The 23,940-nt window shown below is 43.4% G+C and overlaps 1 protein-coding gene across 2 annotated transcripts; it reads right to left on the reverse strand.

Moving 5' to 3' along the window:
• Window positions 1-2,990: 2,990 nt before the first annotated feature.
• Window positions 2,991-23,495, reverse strand: LOC311023535 (transducin-like enhancer protein 1). Of its 2 annotated transcripts, none has more exons than XM_084025434.1 (20): window positions 22,735-23,495; window positions 22,225-22,325; window positions 21,203-21,266; window positions 20,487-20,531; window positions 16,652-16,714; window positions 16,429-16,533; window positions 13,493-13,709; window positions 13,175-13,191; window positions 10,672-10,785; window positions 10,365-10,418; window positions 9,984-10,133; window positions 9,707-9,845; window positions 9,039-9,232; window positions 7,608-7,684; window positions 6,962-7,211; window positions 6,532-6,779; window positions 6,035-6,182; window positions 5,768-5,918; window positions 5,400-5,476; window positions 2,991-4,985 (listed from the first exon to the last, which is right to left on the reverse strand). In XM_084025434.1, the coding sequence occupies exons 1-20, from the start codon at window positions 22,756-22,758 to the stop codon at window positions 4,878-4,880; spliced, it is 2,346 nt and encodes a 781-aa protein (XP_083881560.1). In that variant the 5' UTR covers window positions 22,759-23,495; the 3' UTR covers window positions 2,991-4,877. The 2 variants fall into 2 exon arrangements, with proteins under 2 accessions (XP_083881560.1, XP_083881559.1); XM_084025433.1 differs by having other exon boundaries at window positions 9,039-9,238.
• Window positions 23,496-23,940: the final 445 nt, after the last annotated feature.

The following is a 23,940-nucleotide window of genomic DNA, read 5'->3' on the forward strand; positions in this document are numbered from 1 at the left end:
CTGTTAGCCCTTTGATAGACTGGCGACCTGTCCAGGGTGAACCCTGCCTTCGCCCAATGACAGCTGGGATCGGCTCCAGCCCCCCCGCGACCCTGAATACAGGATAAGCGGTAGACAATGGATGGATGGATGGATGCTTAATAATCGGGCTCCCTGGGGAAGAACATTTAGAACAATAAAAGAATTAATGAAACCACTGGCAATATACCGTTCATACACACTTCACCACACAATCATTTGTTTTCTGAATATATCTGGATCCCAAGTATTGAATAACCGACATTGTATGAATATAAATGCTGCTGTTAAAACTTTAGGGCTTAAATTCTAAAACAGAGCATTTGCAAAACGGGCATGAAATGGAAATCACTAACTCGTGTCCTGAACTGGTCCTCATGAATGTAGAAATATAAGTATACTCACATCCGTACTGTACACATAAGCTGGAGCAGTGGGAAGAGAGCACCTTTTTTGTGTGGCGTTGAGATAAATAGGATTAGGGATTTGGGAGATTTAGGGGGAATAATCCGTCTGTGTATCGGAGAGAGGCAGCAGCGGTGATGATCAAAAGAGAACGTTGTGATTCAGGGCTCAGAAATCTCCGGATAGACTAAAAACTTGGAGTGACATTTTCCCCATTTTTTTTTATTATCCAAGGATCAGCTTTCATTGTATCACTGTGACTGCTGTAATTGCCACATAATCACCTCATACTGTACAACGCTGCATGTCTCTGTGTATATGTGCGTTTGTATGAGAGCCGGGGATAGACAGAGAATTATATATTCACAGTAATTAATCAGATTTACAGTTTACATCAGGGGAGAGCTAGTCTGTTTGTTTTGGGTGTTAGGATTAAGCAGAGGATTGGACTTGGTTATTTAACACACAGATGATTTGAACAGCTGCTCTGTAATGCAACTATCTATACCTCCATATCAATACCACATATGCGAGAGAAATAAATCCACAAAAACTCACGGGCAACTTCTCTCTCCTGCGGACTGAACCATCTCCAGTTGGTTGAGTGGGCCACCCAGCTTCTTCTTTCTTCACCGTACCCTCTTAATGCTATTCAGGACCACAAGAGGTTGTGAGCTGAACCTTAAGAGAAGGAAAACAATGTAGACAGGTTTAGTGTTTCCACAGGATAAACAAAGCCGCAGTGTTACTGCAGGACTTGAAGGATTGAGGGGTAGTCAGCTGCAAGAAAATTCTGTGTTAATGCAAAAATAGGTTTCCCATTGAAGTCTCAGGAATTCAAAAACCCAACTCAGACAGTTTGATTTCTTCTCCGATTGCCTTAGCTTGTATACCTTCAGCTCAGTTCTTTTATGTTTGTGTCTGGACGTGTGCATATATCATCAGAGAAAGTAAAATTAGGACTGGGAATAAAATTGTTGAAGCAATGCTTAATAACATCTCCCTCTAGCAATAACTAACTGCAAAAAACAATAGTTGGAAATATTGTGATTTGCAGGTCAAACAATACTTGCTGATGGGTGATGTTGGGACTTTAAAAATGCATGGACTCCGAGGGTCGTTGGGGGTGTGCTCTGGTCCTGCTCGGTGTGTAGGGTATCCCGGGTGGCTTCTGCTTCAGGGTGACACTATGAATAGAATTGAATTGAGTATAATTGAATTATGAAGCAAATTAAGTCTACGTCTGTCGTATGAAACATGCTATATAAATAAACCTGACTTGACAGACTGATTACAATAAGCATCCGCAAGATGTCAGAGACAATTTGTGGAAAGCGAACAAGCTTTTATGCTAAGAAAGCTGACGTTGGGGTGACTTTTGTGGTCATCAGAGTCCTGATCTTCATTTGACCAAGGAATGAAAAAAAAAAGTTGATCCCAGACACAATAATATTGGACATGAAGCATTTCCAGTCTAGCAGAGTTACATAGCAGTAAACCTGGAGTCTTTCAAGCTATCCACACTCAAGCAGAACTCATTCAGTCAAGTTGCTTGGTGTGTCAAGTGGAGTCACACTCACATTAATACCTATAAAAGACTTGAACCCATTCAGGTGCATTTAGCCTTCACTGAATCACCATCTTTAGAGGATGTTGTTAATCTCACATTTAAAGTGCCAAACGTACACTGTGCACAACGTAAATGCCACCCGTTTAGTAATTTCATACATATATAGAGAGGTAAGCGGTAAAAGAAAGAAGAAAAAGTCGCTTTATCTCGGTTGTCACGAAATAACTTACATAAAAGTGGGACCATTTTTAGTCTGAATCATCTCCGTTTGTGCCAGCCCCGCTTACTCACCTTCTTAATGATGAAGGCTATTGACATTTTAAAAAGCCAACAGGATTCAGGGCCATGATGAGACATCTTTGGAAAGAAACCAAAGCAGGAGCGCCCCTGTAACTCAGTGGGTAGGATGTGTACCATTAAAAGGAAGCTGGGGAATAATCTTCAAAAACATTTTTGTTATATTTGTTGAGATCCTCATCACACCCGACAGCAAATAATTAATCAAATGGTCTGAGGAAAAATAAGGACTGAAATAAGTCGTCCATTAACTCTGCTGCTCATTTCCTCTCTCTCCCCTGCTTTTCCGGTCTGTCTTTCTCTCTCTCCCTCTCTCAAAATAAAACCACTGCCGAAAAGGTTATATATAAAAAAGCAAACCAGGAGAAATTTGTTGGGAAAGTGGCTTTTAAGTGAGGCCTGAAGGGCCAAGCTGTCACCGTGGCGACTCTTATTTAGCAGCTTTTGGGGCTTGTGCTGCTAACTACTTCTTATTGGAAAAGAGTACTGATTTCTTAAGTGTTATCTATCCAAGCTTTAACTTTCACCATCTTTCATTTCAAGTTTTATTTACATCCAGAACCTAAACTGCCTTCTGTTTCCAAAACTGATTCTCGAAACTCAGCCTCCATAGCATTAATGTATAGTGGAACATTTTATCAGTGAAGTCCAAATGTGTCCAACCCAGAAAGTCAAAGATCACTACAGTTATATATATATAAAAAAACATTTATTGTCTAGATATTTCAATCATTTTAGATTAGCTAACATTAAGACCATTTAGTATTTCTCCTGATTAGACGTTTCTTTTCCATGTAAAAGACGTACAAAAACAGTTTGTTATTTCTAAAGCATGTCCTGTAAGAAAAAAAAAAAAGATATTTACATTTTTACAAACATTCAACAGACAAAAATAGATAAAAAAAAAAAAAAACTAAGCACAAGATCATGAAATTATGAGTTTAAACTGACTGACTCCTTCCTGGAGTACGTAAGACTTTCTTGACAAATAACTGAAGCTTGCTTGCAGTCTTAAATCTTTTTTTGCAAAGTGAAAAGACAACAACATGATACAGCTGTACTTTTCAAGGCAGTTTCACAAATGTCCCACATTCAAGAATATTAGCAGAAACAAGTGACAAAAATTCAGTTTTCCAGATGTTTGCTAAAATTTCAAATTCAAGGGAATTTAACATAAGACTTTTCCTTTTAATCATTATGACCGTTACCAATGAACGCATTGTCAAAGAGACCACAGGCAAATTAACTGCATTAAAAACAGAAAGGCGATGTCTAGGCTGCATCAAAGAGGAAGCAAATCTGAAGCTACATCCAGCTGACCGATTACCATACGGAGACTCTGAAATGTTTTCAGGTCGATTCAGTAAAAGAGGGTGAGGCTCTATCATCATGTGCAGCTGATGACACACACTGTGGCTCAAATATAAAGAGTAAAGGCTAAAAAATTAACAGAATAAATGACAGTATGAAGGCTCATGTTGCTTGTGCGGAGTGGCTATGTGAAAAAATATAAGGAGGGAAATCTATGCAAAGAGGTACATTAGAAAACAAAGATAATTGGAATTTGAGGATTAATTCAAACTGAAAGTTTTTTTCCTCCTTCAGGTTTCCAATAATTGGTAGCAGGATCATAAGAAAGAGGAGAACATGAAGAAAAGTCTGGGAGTTAAGCTCTTTGTAGCAACATTTAGAGTATATTCTCTTGTGAGAGTGTTTCTCGCAAATGTTTCTCCAAAGTACATGAATATTTTTTGGTGGCATCTGAAATGGGAACGAGTTATGAAAAAAAAAAAAAAAGCACTTTTCCTCCTGAGGATCAAACTATGTTTAAAACTGTCAATGTTTGTGTTTAATAAGTGTGTAGGTGGACAGCTACCACAGTGCAGTTTAGAGAAGATAGGACTTACTGTTAAGACAGAAAAGGTATTTTTCAGACAGTGTAGGCGTATCAGAAGAGCAAGCTGAGGTTCTACGGTCAGAGCTGAGAGATCGTCAGACTGTGAGCATCATCCGTCAGCAACAAAATGCAAACAAACATGTTCCGTCTTCACTGTCCTCCTCCGTCTCTCCCATTATTTTGTCAGTATTGTGTCCACATTCTACTCTTTCCGTCTGCCATTGGTCCACACATTTAACCAGCCGGTTGGAGTGTTTGTTCTAGGGTCTTCGCCCCTGGTCGTGACACTGAATCAAGTGTTTCAAAATCTAACGTTCAGTGCAGTGTTCTCCAGAAGAGCTCGTCCCAGTCAAACAATGCAGCGCCTTTGGTTCAGTCATTGTTTGGTCCTGTAACTGATCCCGTTGCAGTCCGTAGCAGAAAGCATCGGAGACAAGAACATCCAAATAGTTCCTCTTCTTCCATTAGAGATCCATCCGCTCCAGTTAATTCCCAGCTGATATCGAGTCATGTATACAAGCATGACAGATGTGTCTATGTAGAATGTTTGTCTCCTTTCTTTGACTCCTTGGCAGATGTTACAGAAAAAAGAAAGTGCCATCAAGGTCACATGTGTCTGCAATTTCTGGCTCCACTTGAAAACGTCTAGAAACCTATCTGCTGTGTGGAAAGGAACAAATGTCTGTAGTTTTAGTAGATGACCTCGTAAACGGTGGCCTTCTTGTCCCCTGAACCAGTGACAATGTATTTGTCGTCCACGGATATGTCACAGCTCAACACCGAAGATGATTCTTTTGACTAAAGAAAAAGAAAGAAATAGAGTAGAAATGGTAAATAAGTTGATCACAAATAAAGAACATCATCACTGCTTCTGTGTGTGATACAGTACTTAAATGTTTAACAACTTTGCTCTTAGAAAATATAACTACGTCTGGTGCTTTTGTTCCAATCAATATCGCTGAATGATTAATATGATACAGTGGCTATCATAACATATTTAATGATGTTGTCACAAAGGAACATGCTGATGCAGCGAATGAGCCAGGATGCATTTCCACCCTTAAAAGCAATATTTCATTCATTCCCTTGATGGAATGCTGTGCTAGTGGAATGCTTATTATCGCTGTATGTGTGTGAGTGTGTGTGTGTGTGTGTGTGTGTGTGTCTCTTTGATCACTATTTTCATTATATAATATATTCAGTTGTCCCAACCTGGAATATGCTGGCTCCATAGGGTGTTCTCCATGCATTCAGTAAGTTATCCTTTCCTGTGCTCACAAACCATTTACCTAGGTAGAGAAATGCAAACAAACACAATGAGCAATGAAAAGGCAATGAAAGGCAAATAGGAAAATAATCTTTGCAAATACAAACACAGCTGTGAAAATCAGTTGAATAGAATAGAAAAAACGTATTTGCTGTAAATTTAAAGAAAGAAAAAAAACACACTAAAAAGGTAGAACTAGGTCCTACTACTAGTTTTTTTTTTTAAAAAAGGGGTGGTTTTAAAGTCGACTGGAAAACCAGCACTGGAAAATTAGTCAAAGGAGGCAGATACATCAAGACAGACAGTTTCTTACCACAGTAGGCAAACTGCAGGGAGAGTACACAGCTCTCATGTAGGTGAAGCTGATATTTGTCAGGCTTGGTGACATGAAGGACCTCAACATTGCTGCTCTCCATTCCCACTGCGAGCCACTCTCCTGTCGGACAGTAGCCAAGAGAGAAGATCTGGACAGAACAGACAGGAATTATTACATTTATTATTACATTTCACCAGCTGTGAAAAACTTTCCTAATAATATTTTTTTCAGGGGAACACTGTTTATTGATATTGAAGTGTGTACCTGTGATGTAAAGTCATGCTGCTGCAGCTGCCGTCCCTCTCTCAGATCCCAGGAGCGGACAGTGTTATCGAGGCCTCCAGTCCACAGCTTGGTGCCATCGTTGGAGATGTCAATACAGCTGGCTCCATCTGTGTGGCCCTGGAACTGCCTGCAGGATACACACATACATTCAGAGTTAAAGAAAGAAAGAAATGTTTAAACAAAGGCACACTCGGTACCAGCAGTTGCCAGGGCAGTTGGTATGCATCCCAAGACTACCAAAATGTGAAGGTCTACAATATTTCTCATCGGCAGTCACTCTTGTTGTACTCTTGCTAAATATTCTGCCTCTTATGCTACAACTTATAACAATGAAGGTTAAACCAGTCAGGGTTGAGAATCTGATGATTAGGGAAGGTCAGTACTGTGGTTGACAGGTGGTTAGAAGACACTGACAATGAGTACGTCCTGTGTGTGTAAAATCAAAGCATACATACACCAAGGTCTCTCCCTCTTACCTAACGAGTGTCTGGTTGTGTAAATCCCAGACTGCAATATTCCCATCGCTGCAGCAAGAGAAGCAGACCTTGGAGTCCGGGCTGATGGCCAGAGCGTAACACGCCGGTGCTGATGATGTTAACTCTGCCTTAATCCTCGGAGTGGGCGTGGCCAAATCCCAGATCGACAGCGTGCTCGCCTCACCCCCCACAATCAGTGTCCGACCATCAGGGAGGAGACGACAGGAGCGGATGTAGTTGTCTCGGTTCTGATGTGGCAGACACAATAAAATGTATTTAAAGTTTTGCATGAATACAATACTATATTTCTATGACTTATACCACACAAATTCCTCTTTTTTTCCAGGAATAAACCATGACAACCAACACCTCTCTCACTCAAAAAAAGGCATTTTTACATACTGTGCAACCATCCCATCACCTCACTCACCAGACAGTCGAGCTGTGACACCGGGCTCTTGTTTCCTGGGTGACTAATGTCCCAGACCTTGACGCAACCCTTCCCTCCTGTGTAAACGTGTCGGGTGGGGTTACTGATGGTAACGGCGCACACCACCTCTCCATGGTTCAGGGTGTTGATCTGACGGGCGTGGCGAGGAATCCCTGGCCCAACCAAAGCATCCGGGGGGAAGGGTACCGGCTGCATCTGTCCATCGGCTGCCACGTGAAAAGAATAAGCCCTGGTGACACAAAGGTGAAATGGTTAAAAGATGAAAGAGGAGGGGGACAGAATCCAGAAAAAAAGGTTAAATAAAATGAGAAAAGAGCCCATTTCTATAAGGAGTATTTTCGAGGACAATCTCTGAACCCATCGGCTATCGCTCTGACGACAGATTAGCCTCTGAGGTGTTGTGGGTTTATATTTCTGGGGTTGTGGTATTGTTGGGATTGGAGTCGGGAGGCCATGTGTACAACTCACATATCACAAGCCAATTCTACACCAAAAAACATATAAAGCATTATCAGACGAAAGCCGGTGAGTTAGGAGATTGCTTCACGGCCAAGCTCTTCCTGCCCCTTTTGTTCTCTACAAGGACTTACAAGTACAACATACAAGTAGCCCTAAACACACTTACGGTTTGCCACCAGGGATCCCCGTCAGACTGGGAGGCATTCCAGGCACTCGCATGTGAGGATGAGGATCAAAACCAACCTTGATAAGAGAACGTGGACATTTTATGAGCACAGAGCAAACACACAACCATTGGCATTGGCAACATGCACACAGGTCAATAGTAACCTGTGGAACCGAACACAAACACACACATGAGAACAAAGCAAACAGACGGACTGGAGCACACACATCCTCCGAATCTGAACGACGAGTGTAAGAGTCAGCAAACACACAGAGGCAGAGCTGTCGGTACTTGTGCTTCCTCCCAACACACGCACACACACGCGCGCGCGCGCGCGCGCACGCACGCACGCACGCACGCAGCTGGTGAGTACACCGAGTTTCTATCAAGTGTTGCCCAGACACAGACACAGCTGTGAGTCTACTAAACCTATTTAAACAGTGTAATTAACACTATGCAAATACAGCCAAGAGTGATGAGGTGATTGAACGTAATGCACACCAGCACACCCACTGTACAAATACTATCACACAGACGGGAGAAATACAGCTGTGCAACTATTGACACATTGCCATATACAGTCTACCGTGCTCAAGAAAAATATTCACATTCATTCATTTCATTCTTGTAAAACATTGAATTACAGAAGATGTTATTCTGATTTTTAAACATTGATCAACAAGAAGATAAGCATGGAGATGACCATGAGACCTGTTTAATTGAGGAGTGATTTTATGGCCAATCGCTCCTCGCAGGAAGCCGATTGGTCCATTTCATATGAAACGTGATCCCACCATTCTCGCATAATCTTGTCACATTGTGAGAATCCAGAATGAACTTTCCAAAACTCTGAATATTTCTACAGAGTAGCCAGGGGTCAACCATTAAAAAAATGGAAAGAATATACTGTAGTACAGCTGTTAATCTACCTGGAGCAGGTTACAGGGTTTCATGGCTGATTTGTGAGCACTGTGCATACAACTGTAGCCTTGGTACCTCAGGGTGAACAGCAAAGGGAGAGCCACTGTTAAAAGACTCATATGAAGGCAGCAGAAGTCTGTCTCTGTTCACTCAAACACACACCATTCATAGAGCATGTGAAGTTTTAAAAAAAGATGAATGGGATAAAAATTGGATGGTCCTGATGTGCAACCCTGATACATTGAGTTCCAGTTTATCTTGAAAGAGGAGAATAATGATGTAATGAAAAATTGTGCTTCTTATTTGTATTTAATTACTTAACATTTAGAGAAATCTATTTTCAATTTGATATTTGTTGATCATGGTCCAAAATATCCTTATTACATCCACTGTGATTCAATATTTTCACACAATAAATCATGAAAAAGAGCAGTTAGAACGTATTTTGCAGAGGTTTCATTTATTTGCATTACTATTTTACCAAAACACAAAACATCCTTTTCCACTCACCATGGGTGAACGGCCGTATGCAGCCACGGCAGCCGCAGCAGCAACACTCATCTGAGGGGACATGTTGTGCAGTCCAGCAGCATAGGCTGCAGCTCCGGCTGCACCTGCCAGCTCCCCGTTCATTCCTGCTGCGTGGGGCAACATACCAAATGCACCCGGGTATGGGCCTGGTACAGCCAGGGGTGTCCGTAAACCTGCAGCTCAGGAGGAGAGGGAAGGAAAGAGTACGAGACATAAAGAGCTCATAACAACTCAGCATTCAAGTTGAAAATGTCTTAAAAAGTATAAGCCTTGATCCTACAGATGTAACATCACCGCACGGTCATCTGACATTTCTACTAACTCTTAGTTTGTCTATAGATTTCAAACCAATCTGTGATTTCTGTAAAGAAACTGTATCTTTCATATCAAACAGACTCTGGGACGTGCTCTACACATACATCAGGTTTTTCCAAAGTACAACTTTGCCGTGAAACATGTAATTAAAACTTGCAATAACAGTTCTTTTGGAAGCAGACAGTTAGTCCCTTTGAACCTTAACAGTGAGGTTGAATCTTCCCGGAAGCAATTTAGAAAACACAACGTATTCCTCTTGGCAAAGATTAGCGTGTTTTAATATTACACAACCTAAAATATGATCAATTTAAAAATGATTATACTGGACTTACTGGGTGGATGTGGTATCTCCATGGATGGGGGTTTTGATAAACTAGGCCGGATACCAGGAGTGGAGCTTGGACCAGGGGTGGAGTCACCTCTGGGTGTGGGTGTGCTTGATTTCAGCCCAGGTGTTCCTGCCTTGTCTCGCTGTCACAGAGAGAGATACGCATGAAAAATATACAACAAATGTCTACTACTGACACAGGTATTCACCTATCCATCCTTCTATCTACCTGCCGAACTATATGCAGAAACAACTGAAAAACATCGTCTTGCCATCCCTACCATTGCTATCTCTTTGGACTTGAGGGAGGAGGAGCTGGCTGATGAGGCAGTAGAGGCTGGACTACAGGGATCTTTCTTGAGAAGACGTGCTTTATCCAGACCATTTTCTCTCGGGGAGGGGAGAGGTGTGCCACGAGGGGAGGCCGGATCCTGGTGGAAGGACAAGTATACAGTAAGATACCAGAGAGAACAAAACACTGAACAAAATGTATATTTTCCCCAAATAGAAGATACCTTGGACTACTGTGAATGTATTGTGCTTACAAAATAACCATCACCCACAGACCACTGTGATGCCTGTACATTTATGCATTCATCCCACAGGAAACAACCACAATCAAGACTATTAAACGATTAAAAAATATCTCAAAACATACTGACCTCATTCGAGACATCCACCACTAAATTATCATCACTTTTTTCCCCATCACTGTCCTGCAAACCAAGACAATCAGTTAGCACGCCGCTTCATATTCTGCACTTCTGCCTAATCATTTTTCACAAATTTCCTTTACTTTGATTCAAGTGGGAAAAAAACACTGAACCAAAACATAACTAATGATCTAATGATGTATCTTTTCAAACACTGAAAAAATATTTGTGCAAAATAGGACAGAAAAAGTATTATTATATTTCCAAAAACGTAAGCGTTCAGCAGACACACACCATCAGTAGAGACATTTCTTACATAGTGACTCGAGTCCTTGTCCTCCACCTTGCGCTTCTTGGTGTCATTTGAAAACTCAGGTCCATTGCGCCGCTTATCTGAATTCCTAAGACTTTCTGGCAGCAATGAGTTGCTCTGCAGATGAAAGCGAGAGGAGGAGTAGAAGGAGAGCAGAGAGATTCAAGAAAAGAGTTTTGGAGGATAAAGAATAGAAAAAAAAAACAAGAAAAAGGATTTGCAGAGGTGAGACAATTTTGCCATTTCATAGTTCAGTTTGTACTTTATTGTGGTTATGCATTGTCCATGAGCTCAATAAAACACCCCATCAACCACTAATTACACTAGCTATTAAGCCATGTGTAGAGCAGGTTAGAAAAACAGACTCTTCCTTGCAAATAGGTGAATAGTTCACAGGAGCATGAATTAAGCAGCAGTAACACTTTAACGGCAACCTCTCGACAAAAGCCTGCGACTGGCTTTGGTCACACAAACACACGCCTCTGAACATGATGATTACATTAAGTGGCTCTCAAAATCTATCAGTGCTCCCTCTCCTGGCTCTGATTAACTGCATGTATGCATGTGATCAAGTACACACACACAGTACACACACAGTACACACACACACAGTACACACACAGTACACACACACACACACACACCACCACCCCCCCACCCCCCACCCCCTCTGGCCTCCTGACCAATGGATCCTATTGTTAATGGATTAAAGCTTCATGTTGAGTCCATTATAGTCTCAGCCTGTCAATGAAATGTGCATCCAACATACACAAACACACATGCGCGTGCACACATCTAGCGAGGAAGCGCTTGAGCTTTGAGGGGGGGGGAAAGGGTAAATGAAGGAGGAACAGCCAAGAGAGGAGGAGGGGAGGAGAAGGGTGAGAAAAAGAGGGGGAGGGAGGGGATGAGATTAGAGGATACAGAGGATGGAGGGAGGGTGTGAGAGTGTGGAGGAGAAGAAAGGGTGACAAGAGACAAGGGAGGGAAAGAGATGGGGGATGAAAATCTGTATGCTGCCAAAGGCCCCTTCCTTCACGCCCCTCCCACCCCCCTCTTTATTGAAAGGTTTTAGTGAGCTGAGCACAGAAGCACTGACCCGCAAAACATAAGCAATTTCCCCCCCTCCGTCTTTCTCCTGTTCAGTTTTATCATGGTCTCTCTCTCACACACACAAGCTCAGTGTCATATGACTGCTGCCCCCCTCCTTTTCCCAAGCCCTCCCTTCTCAGTAGTGGTGATATTAAACACAATGAGAGTCTTTAAGCGAAGGATCAGGGGCGGCGGGAGGGGGGAGAAGGGGGTAATCTGCTCACTGAGGTGTTAAATAGGCACAACAATGCAGGCTAGGCTGGAGGAGTATGTGTGTGTGTGTGTGTGTGTGTGTGTGTGTGTGTGTGTGTGTGTGTGTGTTTCAGAGAGACCATGCTAAAAAGCTCATTTGGAGGAGAAAAGAAACCTAACAGTTCAGAGCAGATCTAGGGCAGAACTAAACCGGCAGGCCAAAGCTCTATCCGACACACACACACACACAGACACACACAGACACACACAGACACACACAGACACACACACACACACACACACACACACACACACACACACACACACACACACACACACACACACACACACACACACACACACACACACACACACACACACACACACACACACACACACACACACACACACACACACACACACAACTTAAGGAAGAAACCTATTTGGGTATGAAACAGGTAAAAAAAAAAACAGCAAGGGGCTTTTATGCATAATGACATGGGGAGATGAATTTTATTGATCCCAGAGGGGAAATTGGGTCACTGCAGCAGCAATAAAAGTAACATTACAATGAAAATAAATGAGCATGCCTCAGCAACAGGTGCAGTTTACCTGATATATAAGTTTAAGTTAAAGTGTTAGTTTCCATGTAGATACATTTGCTGTGGCTCTATAATATACTGTATTTTATGTCGAATACTATAACATGTGAGATTTTGAAGATTGGAGATAATTCAAAGTTCGTTTTTGGTGGTCCTTTTCTGTTTTTCCTTCATAGCCAGGGGAAAATCTTCTCATATTGTACAAATACAAACAAGTAGATCATTAGGGATCTATTCTAGGAACCCATTTCTGTTTCCAATATATATTCAATGATTTTCCGTCTGCAGGTCCCGACACCAGCATACAAATATATGCAGATGACTGTAATCTACACACAAACTTGCAAACACCATGGCCTATATTCTCTCAGACCATAATGTATTTAATTGACTATGCATGTGTTGTGTTTTTCCTTCACTGATGAAAGCTTATATCACCACAGATATCTATCAACTGAGTGAAAACACTGTTGAGCTATCAAAGTCAAACTTCAATTCCCTGCATCCAAGTATAAAGTCAAATTCCCCAAAACCAAACTATCTCTTTAAGACAGACAAGAAAATAAACTGACTGCTTTGCCAGAACAGTAAACATTGCTGCAGAAAAAGGAAGTACTTACTGTGCCGGGCTCTCGCTCTATTGCCATTGGAAATGCGTACATGCGGTTGAGGTCATTGGGTTGGGTGTTTAACAGAGCAGAAAATGACAAAAATAAGAAAGGAAGCAGAATGAGTTAGAAATGTGAAGTCTACATTGAAGTTCACACAGAAAAACTGACTGAGAAGCATTTAGAATAATAATGATGAATATAGTGAAAGTATATATGATTTTAAAACTGCAATTTTAATGATACAGATGTTGGCTTGAAGGTGAATTATTTCAGGCCAGTCGCTCTATTTCGAGTGGTGTTTTTGTGGTGGTGAGTGTGTTTGTTCACCTCTCAGGTGCTCAGCTCCTGAAGGGTGTGAGTCTTGTCCAGACATATGGGGCTTTTTATCACCACTATCTTTTCCCAACATGTGGGGAGGAAGAGCACCGAGTCCTCCTGAGAGAGCCAGGAGACCAGCTGAACCACTCAGCTGTGAGGGGTGGAGGCCAGCAGGGTGAGGGGTGAGGGGAACGGGGGCACCACCGTGGTTATGGGATAGGTGCTGCTGCTTAGAAACAGGGAGAAAAGACAAAAAAAGAAAGGGGTGGTTAGTTGGGTTGAGAGAACATCAGGGATGCTACAACACACAGGTGAGCTATTGAGGTACTGTAGGCCTAAAGCTACCCATACATTCAAAACAAAACATTTGCCACTAGCTGCCTTAAAAGTGCAGAACATTGACACCTGACACAAAAAAACTCAAGAGCCAGTGAATGAAACTAAGCCATTTATAGGTGAAGATCAATAGCACTCTGTAACCTAATCAATAGAGATTTCTTGCCCTATTGAGGTCTTCAACAGATGGGACAGTTTCTTCAGTGTCTAGGTTTACACCACCTCAACAAGCTACTGCAGTCTATAAGGCGGTGAAAACATCCTCTCCCCCTACACACCGCCTCACACACACACCGACAAACACACCCTCCTCCCTCTGGGGTTAAACACTGAACAATACTGACAGCTGGGATCACAGCCCAGAGCCCCGAGGATGTGGTGGGAGAAGCAAGGGGGAGGGAGGCAGGGAGAAAAAAGGAGGAATGACGGAGAAGTGGAAGGGCAGAGGGGGGAGGGCCGTGAGCCCCAGCTGCTGCCTGCACTGTCAGGTCTTGTGAGGGAGTGAGGCGGCTGAGGAGAGAGGGGAGGAGAGAAGGAGAGAAGAGGGTCAGAGAGAGAATTTGGCTGGCAGCCCTGCTCTCTCTTTCACACCAAATCAGGCGCTCGTCTGAGCGTGAAATGCCTTTGTGTTCCAAAACATCATTATTGCCTCCTCAGACAGTAGCCGCGGGAATCCAAGCTCAGTGATTCGCCACGGGGAGGGGAGGAGGAAGGAGGGAGAGGAGAGAAGAAGGGGGATACAGGAGGCGACTCGGCAGGGGTGGAAGGAGTGCTGAAGGTCAAACCGACTTTTATCTCACCTAATTGACTAACCCACTCCCCCTCTCCTGAGCCCCCACCTTTCTCTTTTCCTCCCTATCCATCCTTCACTCTCTGCGTCCTGCCCTGATGAATGAAAGCAAAACAACTGTCTTTTAGCCTCAACCCCCATGCCTGCCTCTTTACACACACATGCGCACGCACACACACACACACACACACGCGCGCATGCACGTACGCACTCCAGAGTTGGCTCGCCTGCCAAACAATCAAACATAAACACACCCACACGTCACACTTGATCACACTAACATGCAGACACAGAATCTAGATAAACAAGGCAGGCACATACACCCTCGCTCAACCATCCTACCCCTGCCTGTTGTTTTCTGGGGATAACAGAAACGCACGCTCTGCTACACCCAGACGCACACACAAACAGATGCAAAAACACACACACATGATTACACAAACAGGACCCCTGATGGGAGTAAATGGACGGGAAGTATCGGTGGAGGCAAGCGGAGCCATGGTTTGTCATGGGATGTTAGTGTGAGCTGGTGTGTGTGTGTGTGTGTGTGTGTGTGTGTGTGTGTGTGTGTGTAGAGGAAGGGGCAACATGCTTCATTACACTCATTTAACTCACAAACGGGGTGAATGACAGGCTGGCGTGGGAGACGGGAGGAGTGGGTGAAAAGGGGAGTGTAAGGGCAACGGCGTGACCCCCCTCCCCTTTTACAAACACTGAAATCCTGCAATTAAGACTCAAAAAGCAACTGCCAAATCCACCTCTCCCCCCCATCACACACACAGACCCCCATCAGTCCACGCCAACTAACAAGCCCACCTCACATTTAACTCTTTAAACCCACTGCCCGCTCTTTGCAAAAAAAAAAAAAAAGTTATGAAGACCCACCCCCTTTCACATTCCCCTTCAACTCAACCCCCCGTCCTCACCTCCCGCCGGTCGAGCCCCTATGGCTCCTATAAAGCACAGTATTCTCAACTACCCCACATCCCACCCAGTCTCCACCATCAACAGCTCCACTCTGTCTCTCTTTCAACCTAAACATCACAGCGAAACTTCAAGCAAAAAGTTTTGTTTTTGTAACTTCTTTTCACACTCACCGTGCTGATCCCTTTACAGCTCAAGTCTCAATAGCTGGTCATGCCCCATCATTCATCATATGCTGATGACATCTTTTAAATAAACACCTCTCTTCACACTTTTCCCACTGATTCACAAAAAAGATCAGTTCTATCAATCAATCAATCTGTTATATTTCCAGACCCATAGTCCATAAAAAAGACAAACTATCTGCATCCTTGGGTTTAATTAAATTGAATTTCTCCCCCCCCCCCCCCCCCCTACCATCTCTTTCATATGTCCTTAATTGTGACCTTGAGATTAGTTTAGTGATTGAGGGATTTAAATAATGGCATTTTCTTTAGATGTCAGCCATATGCCTAGAAATAATATCAGTGCAAATGTATTTGTCCAGGTGTATAAGTTTAAGTTTAAGTAGTGATTAATAGTGAAATATAGAATAGTTTGACTTTCTTGGCCATAGTGTTTGAATTGTGTCTTTGCTTCTGCAATGTATTCATTACTATGCAAACAAATTATGAAATCACAAGTGGCCCTTTTCCAGAAAGGGTTTTTACATTTCTGGCAGGCAACAAGCACCTGGGAGGTTATAATTACACTGTGCGCAGATCAAAATAGGAAAAGTTTCCCTTGAATGTGTGGAGAATAAAATTGATTTTTTTTTTTTAAATGAAGAGTACACACATGTGAAGTGTGATTTGATTTTTGATCTAATCAAAGAGTAGGTAGAAGGAATACACACTGTGGGTGGAAGGCCTGGCAGTCCACGCACCCCAATGACAGCATTTAGCTCTGCCATGGTCACCTGTTTGGCTCGCTCCACAGCTTGGACCACCTGCTGTTGATGCTGCAAAACAAACAGACAAAACACAATGTTGCTGATGACCAAGAGTAGCTAGCAGAGACACTGGATTGTATAAATGGCATGAAAAAAAAAAAACTGCAGCTCAAAGTCACACACTTACCTCCTGTGAGAGGAAGGGAATGACTTGTGCACAGATTGTGTTTAGTCTCTTGGCAATCTCGGTCTGATGGAGGAAAAGACAGAAAGAGACTTAATTGTTAATAACATAATTACATTCATTTGGAAAAGACAGCTGTTCAGAAACACCAATAAAGTAATACAAGCACAAACACACTGGAGACTTGCCTCCACAGCAAGCCAAGACACACACACACACACGCACGCACGCACACACAGACATACACAGACACACACACACACACCTGTGAGCTCAAGTTTCTCTCTTGCCTGTTGGATTCCTTTTGCTCTCCGTCTATCCTCTGTGCTCTTGTCCCCCTTCCCATCAGCACTTCAACATAATCTCATCAGCGACTAACTTAATTTGCTCTCCTCCAGTATCCATGCCAACACATCCGCTTGTCCCCCAAGCCCCCGGAGGTGGCAACAATTGGCTGAAACAAGATACCCCCATAGTGGCATCAAATCAGATAAGGAGACTCATATTACATATCATCCAATCAAATTGATACAGAAGAGGCCAGGGCAAAGGGGGAAAGAGAGACGCTATGAAACGTAGTAACGGCTCATTGGAGACACACATCCCATATGTCTAGATAGACTGGCACACGCGCCGGATGTGTGGGTTTAACGGACACTACATTATTACCATTTTGTTCGCCTGGTGCAGACATCATTTCCCACCTTTTACAGTATTTAAAGTAATAATATACAGCGCATTCACTTTTAAATGCAGTTATGTGTTTAAGTTCCTTTCCTTCCAGCAATCCCTCGGTCATTAAAAATGTCAACAACCAAGCTATATCTTTGTTCTGCATGTTAGCATCCCAACAGTCACACTACACGTGCATTACAGCCGAGTATGATGGGAATGTGGGTATTTCGTCCAAAGTATTGGACACAATAAAAGGTTGACCTGATGAAGATGCTAGGTGAAAAGTCAAGTGTTCAAGTTATTACAATTCTTCTTGATGGGAAATCTCTATCACAAATGTCATGGCATTCCACTCAATAGTTGTTGGGATATTTCACTTAAAAATACAAATTTAAACCTCATGGTGGCATTAGAGGAAAAGTCAGGGTACCGCCGTCTCCGTGGTTCATCTTCCGGGAACCGTGATTGACTGGACCAAAGTGAGGGGGACTGGCGGACACTGCCATCACGAAAGCCACGCTGCATATACATTATTATACAATATAATATATTATAGAACGGGTTTTATAATTCCTGAAACCTGACATTGGGACACCCTCTAGCATTATTGCTTTGATTGGATCTCTCCATCACACACCGGCCACAGTTCAGCCAAATGTGCACTTGGATGAGCTAAATAAAGTAGTAACCTCTTCAAGTCATGAACTAAATAAAGTTAAAGTCTGACCTAAAATATGACTTAAACAAAAAAAATGTTTTACCCAGAATAATGCAAATAAGGTGAGGTTAATATGCTAAGTAAAAGTAAGTAAAGATATAAGAAACCAATAGAGGTGAGTAAATGTGCTTCACCCTGTGAACAGTTAACACGATGCATAATTGACTCTTTATCCAGAACTAAAGGGAATGGAATCAAAAGGATTTATTTGCCTTCAGAACATTGCAATTCCGTTTATCATTCCTAAGTACATGTGAGTTTACAAGCCATGAAATATAACGTGTCGAAAAAGGATTTGATCATGTGAGAAGCTTAAAATGCTCATTTACACATTTGGGTACATGGGGGTCTGAAAAGCTTATTTTTGCACGTATCCGTTTTACAGTGAGCTACATTTCTATATCGAGCCACACAACAGGCCATAAGTGAAAGACGGTTGGTCAGTCTGAGCTTTGCATTTAGCTGCTTTGGTTTACCGGTCTGGGCAACACTTACGTGATGAGCCTCGTCATTGTTTAAATCACAGTGCTGTCCCGGTGTATGTGCACCCAATGAACTCGTTACTACAGCGTGTCTACAGTTGAGTGAGTGACCGGACAACATACTTTCAGCCCAGCAGAAACCTGCATCCTTGCCAGCTTGAGTCACTGACTTCCACACACTTTAAATAAATCCCATTCTAGACAATTCATGAATAGAAAGCTCTAAATAAAGAACTATTTCAGGCAGACTATACCTGCACACCCATTCTCAGAATCCTGGGTTGTAAGCCTATAATTAGCCTTGTATAATGGCTCACTGATTAGGTCGGCTGAGTATTAGTCTGACCAACAACTACCAGGTCAACTCAGCTAATCTAACTAACAAAGATTAGACAAACATGGTCACAAACACCCAGAGCTGCAATCCCCTATTGAAGCATCATAGCAAATCGTGACTCAAGGACATTTAAAGTCAGTAAAATAATGATAACGAAAACTCACAATACAAGCCTCCTAGCACTAAAAAAAAAACGTTTTAATTTAAGCTCCTGAATAATAACATTGTTTGGAGAATTGCTATGGTGCAGCAGTCACACTTTGATATTCATATAATTGAGAGTGGGTAAACAAAAGTTGAGGACACAGATAGAAGACGCAAATGTACACACACCATGTGCCAACAGAGAACAGGATTCCCATTACACAAATAATTGGCGCATTACTGCCACACACACACATCCGTACCTCCTCAGCAGGAGGTGGGTTGTTCTGTATCCCCCTACCCCCCCCAACCCACAGAAGCTTGTTGCTCTGACAACTGCAGCCCCAAGCTAATGGCCTCCCCTGGAGCTTTAGTGTGTGCGTGTTTATGTGTGTGGACAATAGGAAGAGATGCATCTCCCTCACAATGAAAGAACAGTAGCTTCACATGGACATAAAATGAAGAAGGAGCCAAGAAACAAGGATGGGGGTGTAGCATGAGGAAGACGAGGCAAGAGTGAGGAAGGCAGAAAGAAAGGGAGAGAACTCAGGTTATAAAAATAGCAGAATAACACAAGAAGAGAGGGGGAGAAGGAGCATATGGGGGGGAGACTAATCGGGGGAGTATGAGAAAGTCAGAGAAGCATCCCCACTCCTCTGTGAAGCAGCCAGGCCAATCCACCTCCAATTTCCTCCGGTCTGACTGGTCGATAGCTGTGGTAATTACTGGTAAACGCTCTGAGCCCTGCACCACTCCCGTGAGGAAATGCGTGTTTGTGTGCATGAGAAAGAGAGTTATCCTGCATCTTCCATGTGTCTACACACTTAACCATGAGAGATGATTGCCTTTCAATGCGTCCGTGTATGAAAACAAGTTTGATTTTCTGTGTACATTACTCTGTATGTGTTGAATTGCCCCTGTCCTCAAATGTTTGCCTACATTATTGTAAGTTAATGTCCTTTCTGTATTTCATTTTTGCAAACTTGTGAGCCTGCCCTACTAAAGTGTGTGTTGGTGTGTTTTTCCTCCCTGCTTAAAGGGGTGGGGGGGGGGGGGACTCCACTGTCTCTCCTCTGCCGTCCTCACCATGATCGATTCCTCTGCCCTCCCCAGCCCTGCCCCTCTAATGTAATAAAGCAGGCCGCTCCCCTAGACAGCACCAATCAATCTACAGAGCCATTCATCCTGCCTCTGGGCTCAGCCGGCCAGCCCTAACTGGGGAAATGGAGACAGCGCCCCATCGATCACGAATAAACACACATCCACACACACAGGCATACAGTAAAACACACACAAGCGTGCGCACACGGACGAATGAACGCACAAATGCATTTGTGCACACACAAGGACACGTCGACAAGCACATACACCAAATACATCAAAACCCTGGCATGAGAGAGGGGAAGGGAAAGAGAGAGAGGAAGAGAGACCAACAGGAAGACAGAGAGAGTAGACAAGAGAGAGACGGATAAGCATCCATACCTGTTTGTGCATTTCGATGTTGAGGCCATAAGACATCTCATAGTACTGAGGAGGACAGAGAGTCATATTAGTGAGAGGAATTGTGAATCTTAAGCAACTAAGAATATGCACAACATTATTATCATGTATGTTATTGGAATAACCAGGCTTGCAGATCTTGTGTCACACCGGGTCAGTATCAAGGAGCAATCAAACTGCACTAAGCATCCTAATTAAATGATACTATAGAGGCAAAGTAGATTCAGAATGGTATGTTTGTTTCTTGGTCTCCTTTGACTTTTAACTTTGTTTCAGATTCAGATCTTTAGACAGAAGATCAATGCAGAATCACATTCATTCAACACAGTGAAATGTTGAATTTGTCAAAATACCAGTCGAACAAACAGGCTGCCAACTCACACATTTATAAAGTTGTTAAGTCTAATCTGGAAATCTAATCATCTTCATTAGCATGTCTGAGCAAGGACACTGTCTGAAGTAACTTTCATGTTTCTGTACAGAGTCTTTATTGTGCCTCTATCCTTCATTCGGATAATAATTCAGTATTTACTCAAGATGTTTCAGTTATCAGCCTTTGGAAAGATGAAAGATCGGCTCCAGACCACATGGAGCTGGTGGTGACACGGTATCCTCCTCAAGGACACTTCAGGGTAAAAGCTCACTATGTCATGTGTGATGCTGTGGGGCAAATTAACCGAGTGTCACGTGAATCTCACCATGACATAGTGTCTCTGCATCTCCGTCTTTTCACTGGCCAGCTTCTCACACTCCATCTTGAGACTGAAAAACACAACAATAAACCATTTACTTCAAGAGAAACTGGCATTTTTCTCAAGCTAAACAAACACCCGAAGCCTGTCGGTGTAAACCAGCACCGGTATAAAAAAGAATAATATCAGCACATAAACCATGAACAGATGTGTGACTGTCTCTCTTCTGTTTAAAACAGCTACTTAAACTAAGAACAAACAGTGGTGATGTTGATCTCCCAGTTGTTTTCCTACAATAGATGATTAACATGGTAAAACATATAGTCTCCTCCAATCCCTCATTTCTTTTGCTTACTGATTAAAGCAATCACAAATGTAAAGACAAACCTAAACAGTGCTGGACCCGGAGCACAAAGTGAAATGGAGAAGATTGTTCTTCCTGTTGAGATATGATAACCAGCCTCCTACAGGCTGGCTGTAGGATATGTGCTTCAACCCTGCTCTTTGTGTGTGTGAATCGGGATGGAAGAACCCAAAACAGCCTCTTTTAGCATATCACCTGTTGCGGCTAACCTTCCCCAACATTACACATAAGTAAAATGACACACACTCAAGCAAAGAAAAACTGCAAAAACACTCAGGCAGTCTTTTCCAAAGACACAACCACACACACAACCACACACACACACACACAGGAAAATAAGGAGTGATTTATGAAACCCTGAGCCCACACGCCACCCTCTGGCTCTCACCCATCACCAAGACTTAGACCTACCGCAGTGTAAGCACCAACCCCGATGCCTGGCCTGCTGCATGTGTGTGCGCTTTTGTGTAATCCAGGTTTATGGGTTAGCATGAGGCCAGGGTTGGGGTTTTGTTCATTATGGTAAAGGGGATGACTGTGGTTAGGGTGAGGTTTAGTATTATAGGGTGGATGACAATGAAAAAAAAAAAAAAAATAGGCCATCATGCTGCCCATGAAGACAGGGGAGCCCTTCCATGTGAATGTGTGCGTTTGTATTATCCACCTGTGGTACTGTGCCTGAAGAAACTGGAACTCCTCCTTGATGCGGTCCAGTGACTCTGGGATGGTGAACTTGAAGGGTTGGCCTGGAGCCTGGTGTGGCGTCTGACACACACACACACACACACACACACACACACACACACACACACACACACACACACACACACACAGAGACAAGAGGATTATTAACATCATAGTGCTTCATTATGTGGCCTACAATTTGCATCTGATCCTCTCCCATCACGTGCTATGTCAACAACTTTTAATTATAAGCAGTTATTTAACAGTATAAATCCCACGCTGCTTCTCAGGGGAGATGCCCAGCCTGATTAATATGAAAAAGAGAGCGAGACTAATTTAAGCACGTGCTCAGTCTGAAGGTTGTTAAAAGTAAGACAACAAGAGGCGCGGGTCAGACAAAGGGGTGATGTTATTCCCCTGGCTGTGAACACCCGGCTACAGCCAGGTGAACAACTGTTAGAGTGTTAGAGCAGGAAGGGAAGAGTCTTACCGGGTGTCGCCCTTGGGGAAACATCGTTGTCTCCGGGAGGATGCAGCGGTTCCGTCTTTTTTTAAAAAAAACCGCTTCAAGGGATCAAATTAGGGCACGGCGAGGACGTGAGGCGCTCGAGATCACGGGCACGAATCCATCCGCCGTTATTATCAGGACCAACTGTCGTTAATTTCAAACAAAACCGACCGCCCCGCCTCTCCGTCCGAGTTCACGGGCCGTTTAATGTGAACGCTTGCTCCTCGCTGACTCTCGCTATGTTTCGGTCGTTGTCTCTGCTCCGCTACACCAGCAGCGCGGTCGTAAATCAACCGGAAAAACACGGGAAACGGCTCATTAGCTGGAAGCAGCTAGCTTAAAGGGAGGGGGTGGTGTATGAACCAGGTGAGAAATGCAAACGCCGGAGCCACTTGAATCACTCCAGCGTTTTGTTTTGCGTAGGATCCGATGTATTCCGAGTACAGAGAGACAAACAAATGAGGAAAAAGTCAAGCCAGTGGACCCTCAACAGACAGCCGCAAACTGCCGGCTCTCTGTGGGAGCATCAGAAACAAATCCACACAAGTTAATTGCAGCGAAGAGTCCCCACTTGACTCGCCGCGGTCGCTCGTTGGCGGTTGAGCAGTCAACAAAAAAACAGAAATATTTACTTCCCCGCAGAGTTCGGCTGTTTCCAAAATAGAGTTCGCACAAAAAAGAGGAAAGAGGTTGTTAGTTTTAACAACAACAACCCCCTACAGCAGCGACTGCACTGCTCCGTCTAGCTCTGCTTTACCTCAATGGCAACTTTCTCACGCGGTTTCACGCTCCCCAGCTAACCGAAACTGTAGGCCGGCCCACAAAACGGCTCCGGGCCAATCAGAGCCGCCGCTCCACGTGGGGACGGTGATGTAGTCTATGCCGTCGACCAATAGCCGCTCGGTAAACTGCCCCGAGTCTGTTGACCTGGTTGAGCTACGCGGATTCTGGGCAATCAGGACGTAGCAAGGAGTTGCCATTCGGGAGGCGCGCAGGGCGGGCAGTGTGGCGTGTGAAGGCAAGTCCCACCTGTCAATCAAAGTAACGTGGGTCCCAACCGGCGTGGGGGTTGTGGATGTGCGCGTGGACGTGCACGTGGGCGCGCATATGCACGCCTATACTCAAACGAATCAGCAATCGCTCACACACGCACACACACAGAAACATAAATGCTTTCTTTCTTGGTAG

This window comes from Eutrigla gurnardus (assembly GCF_963514095.1).
Source record: "Eutrigla gurnardus genome assembly, chromosome: 13".
NCBI lineage: Eukaryota > Metazoa > Chordata > Actinopteri > Perciformes > Triglidae > Eutrigla > Eutrigla gurnardus.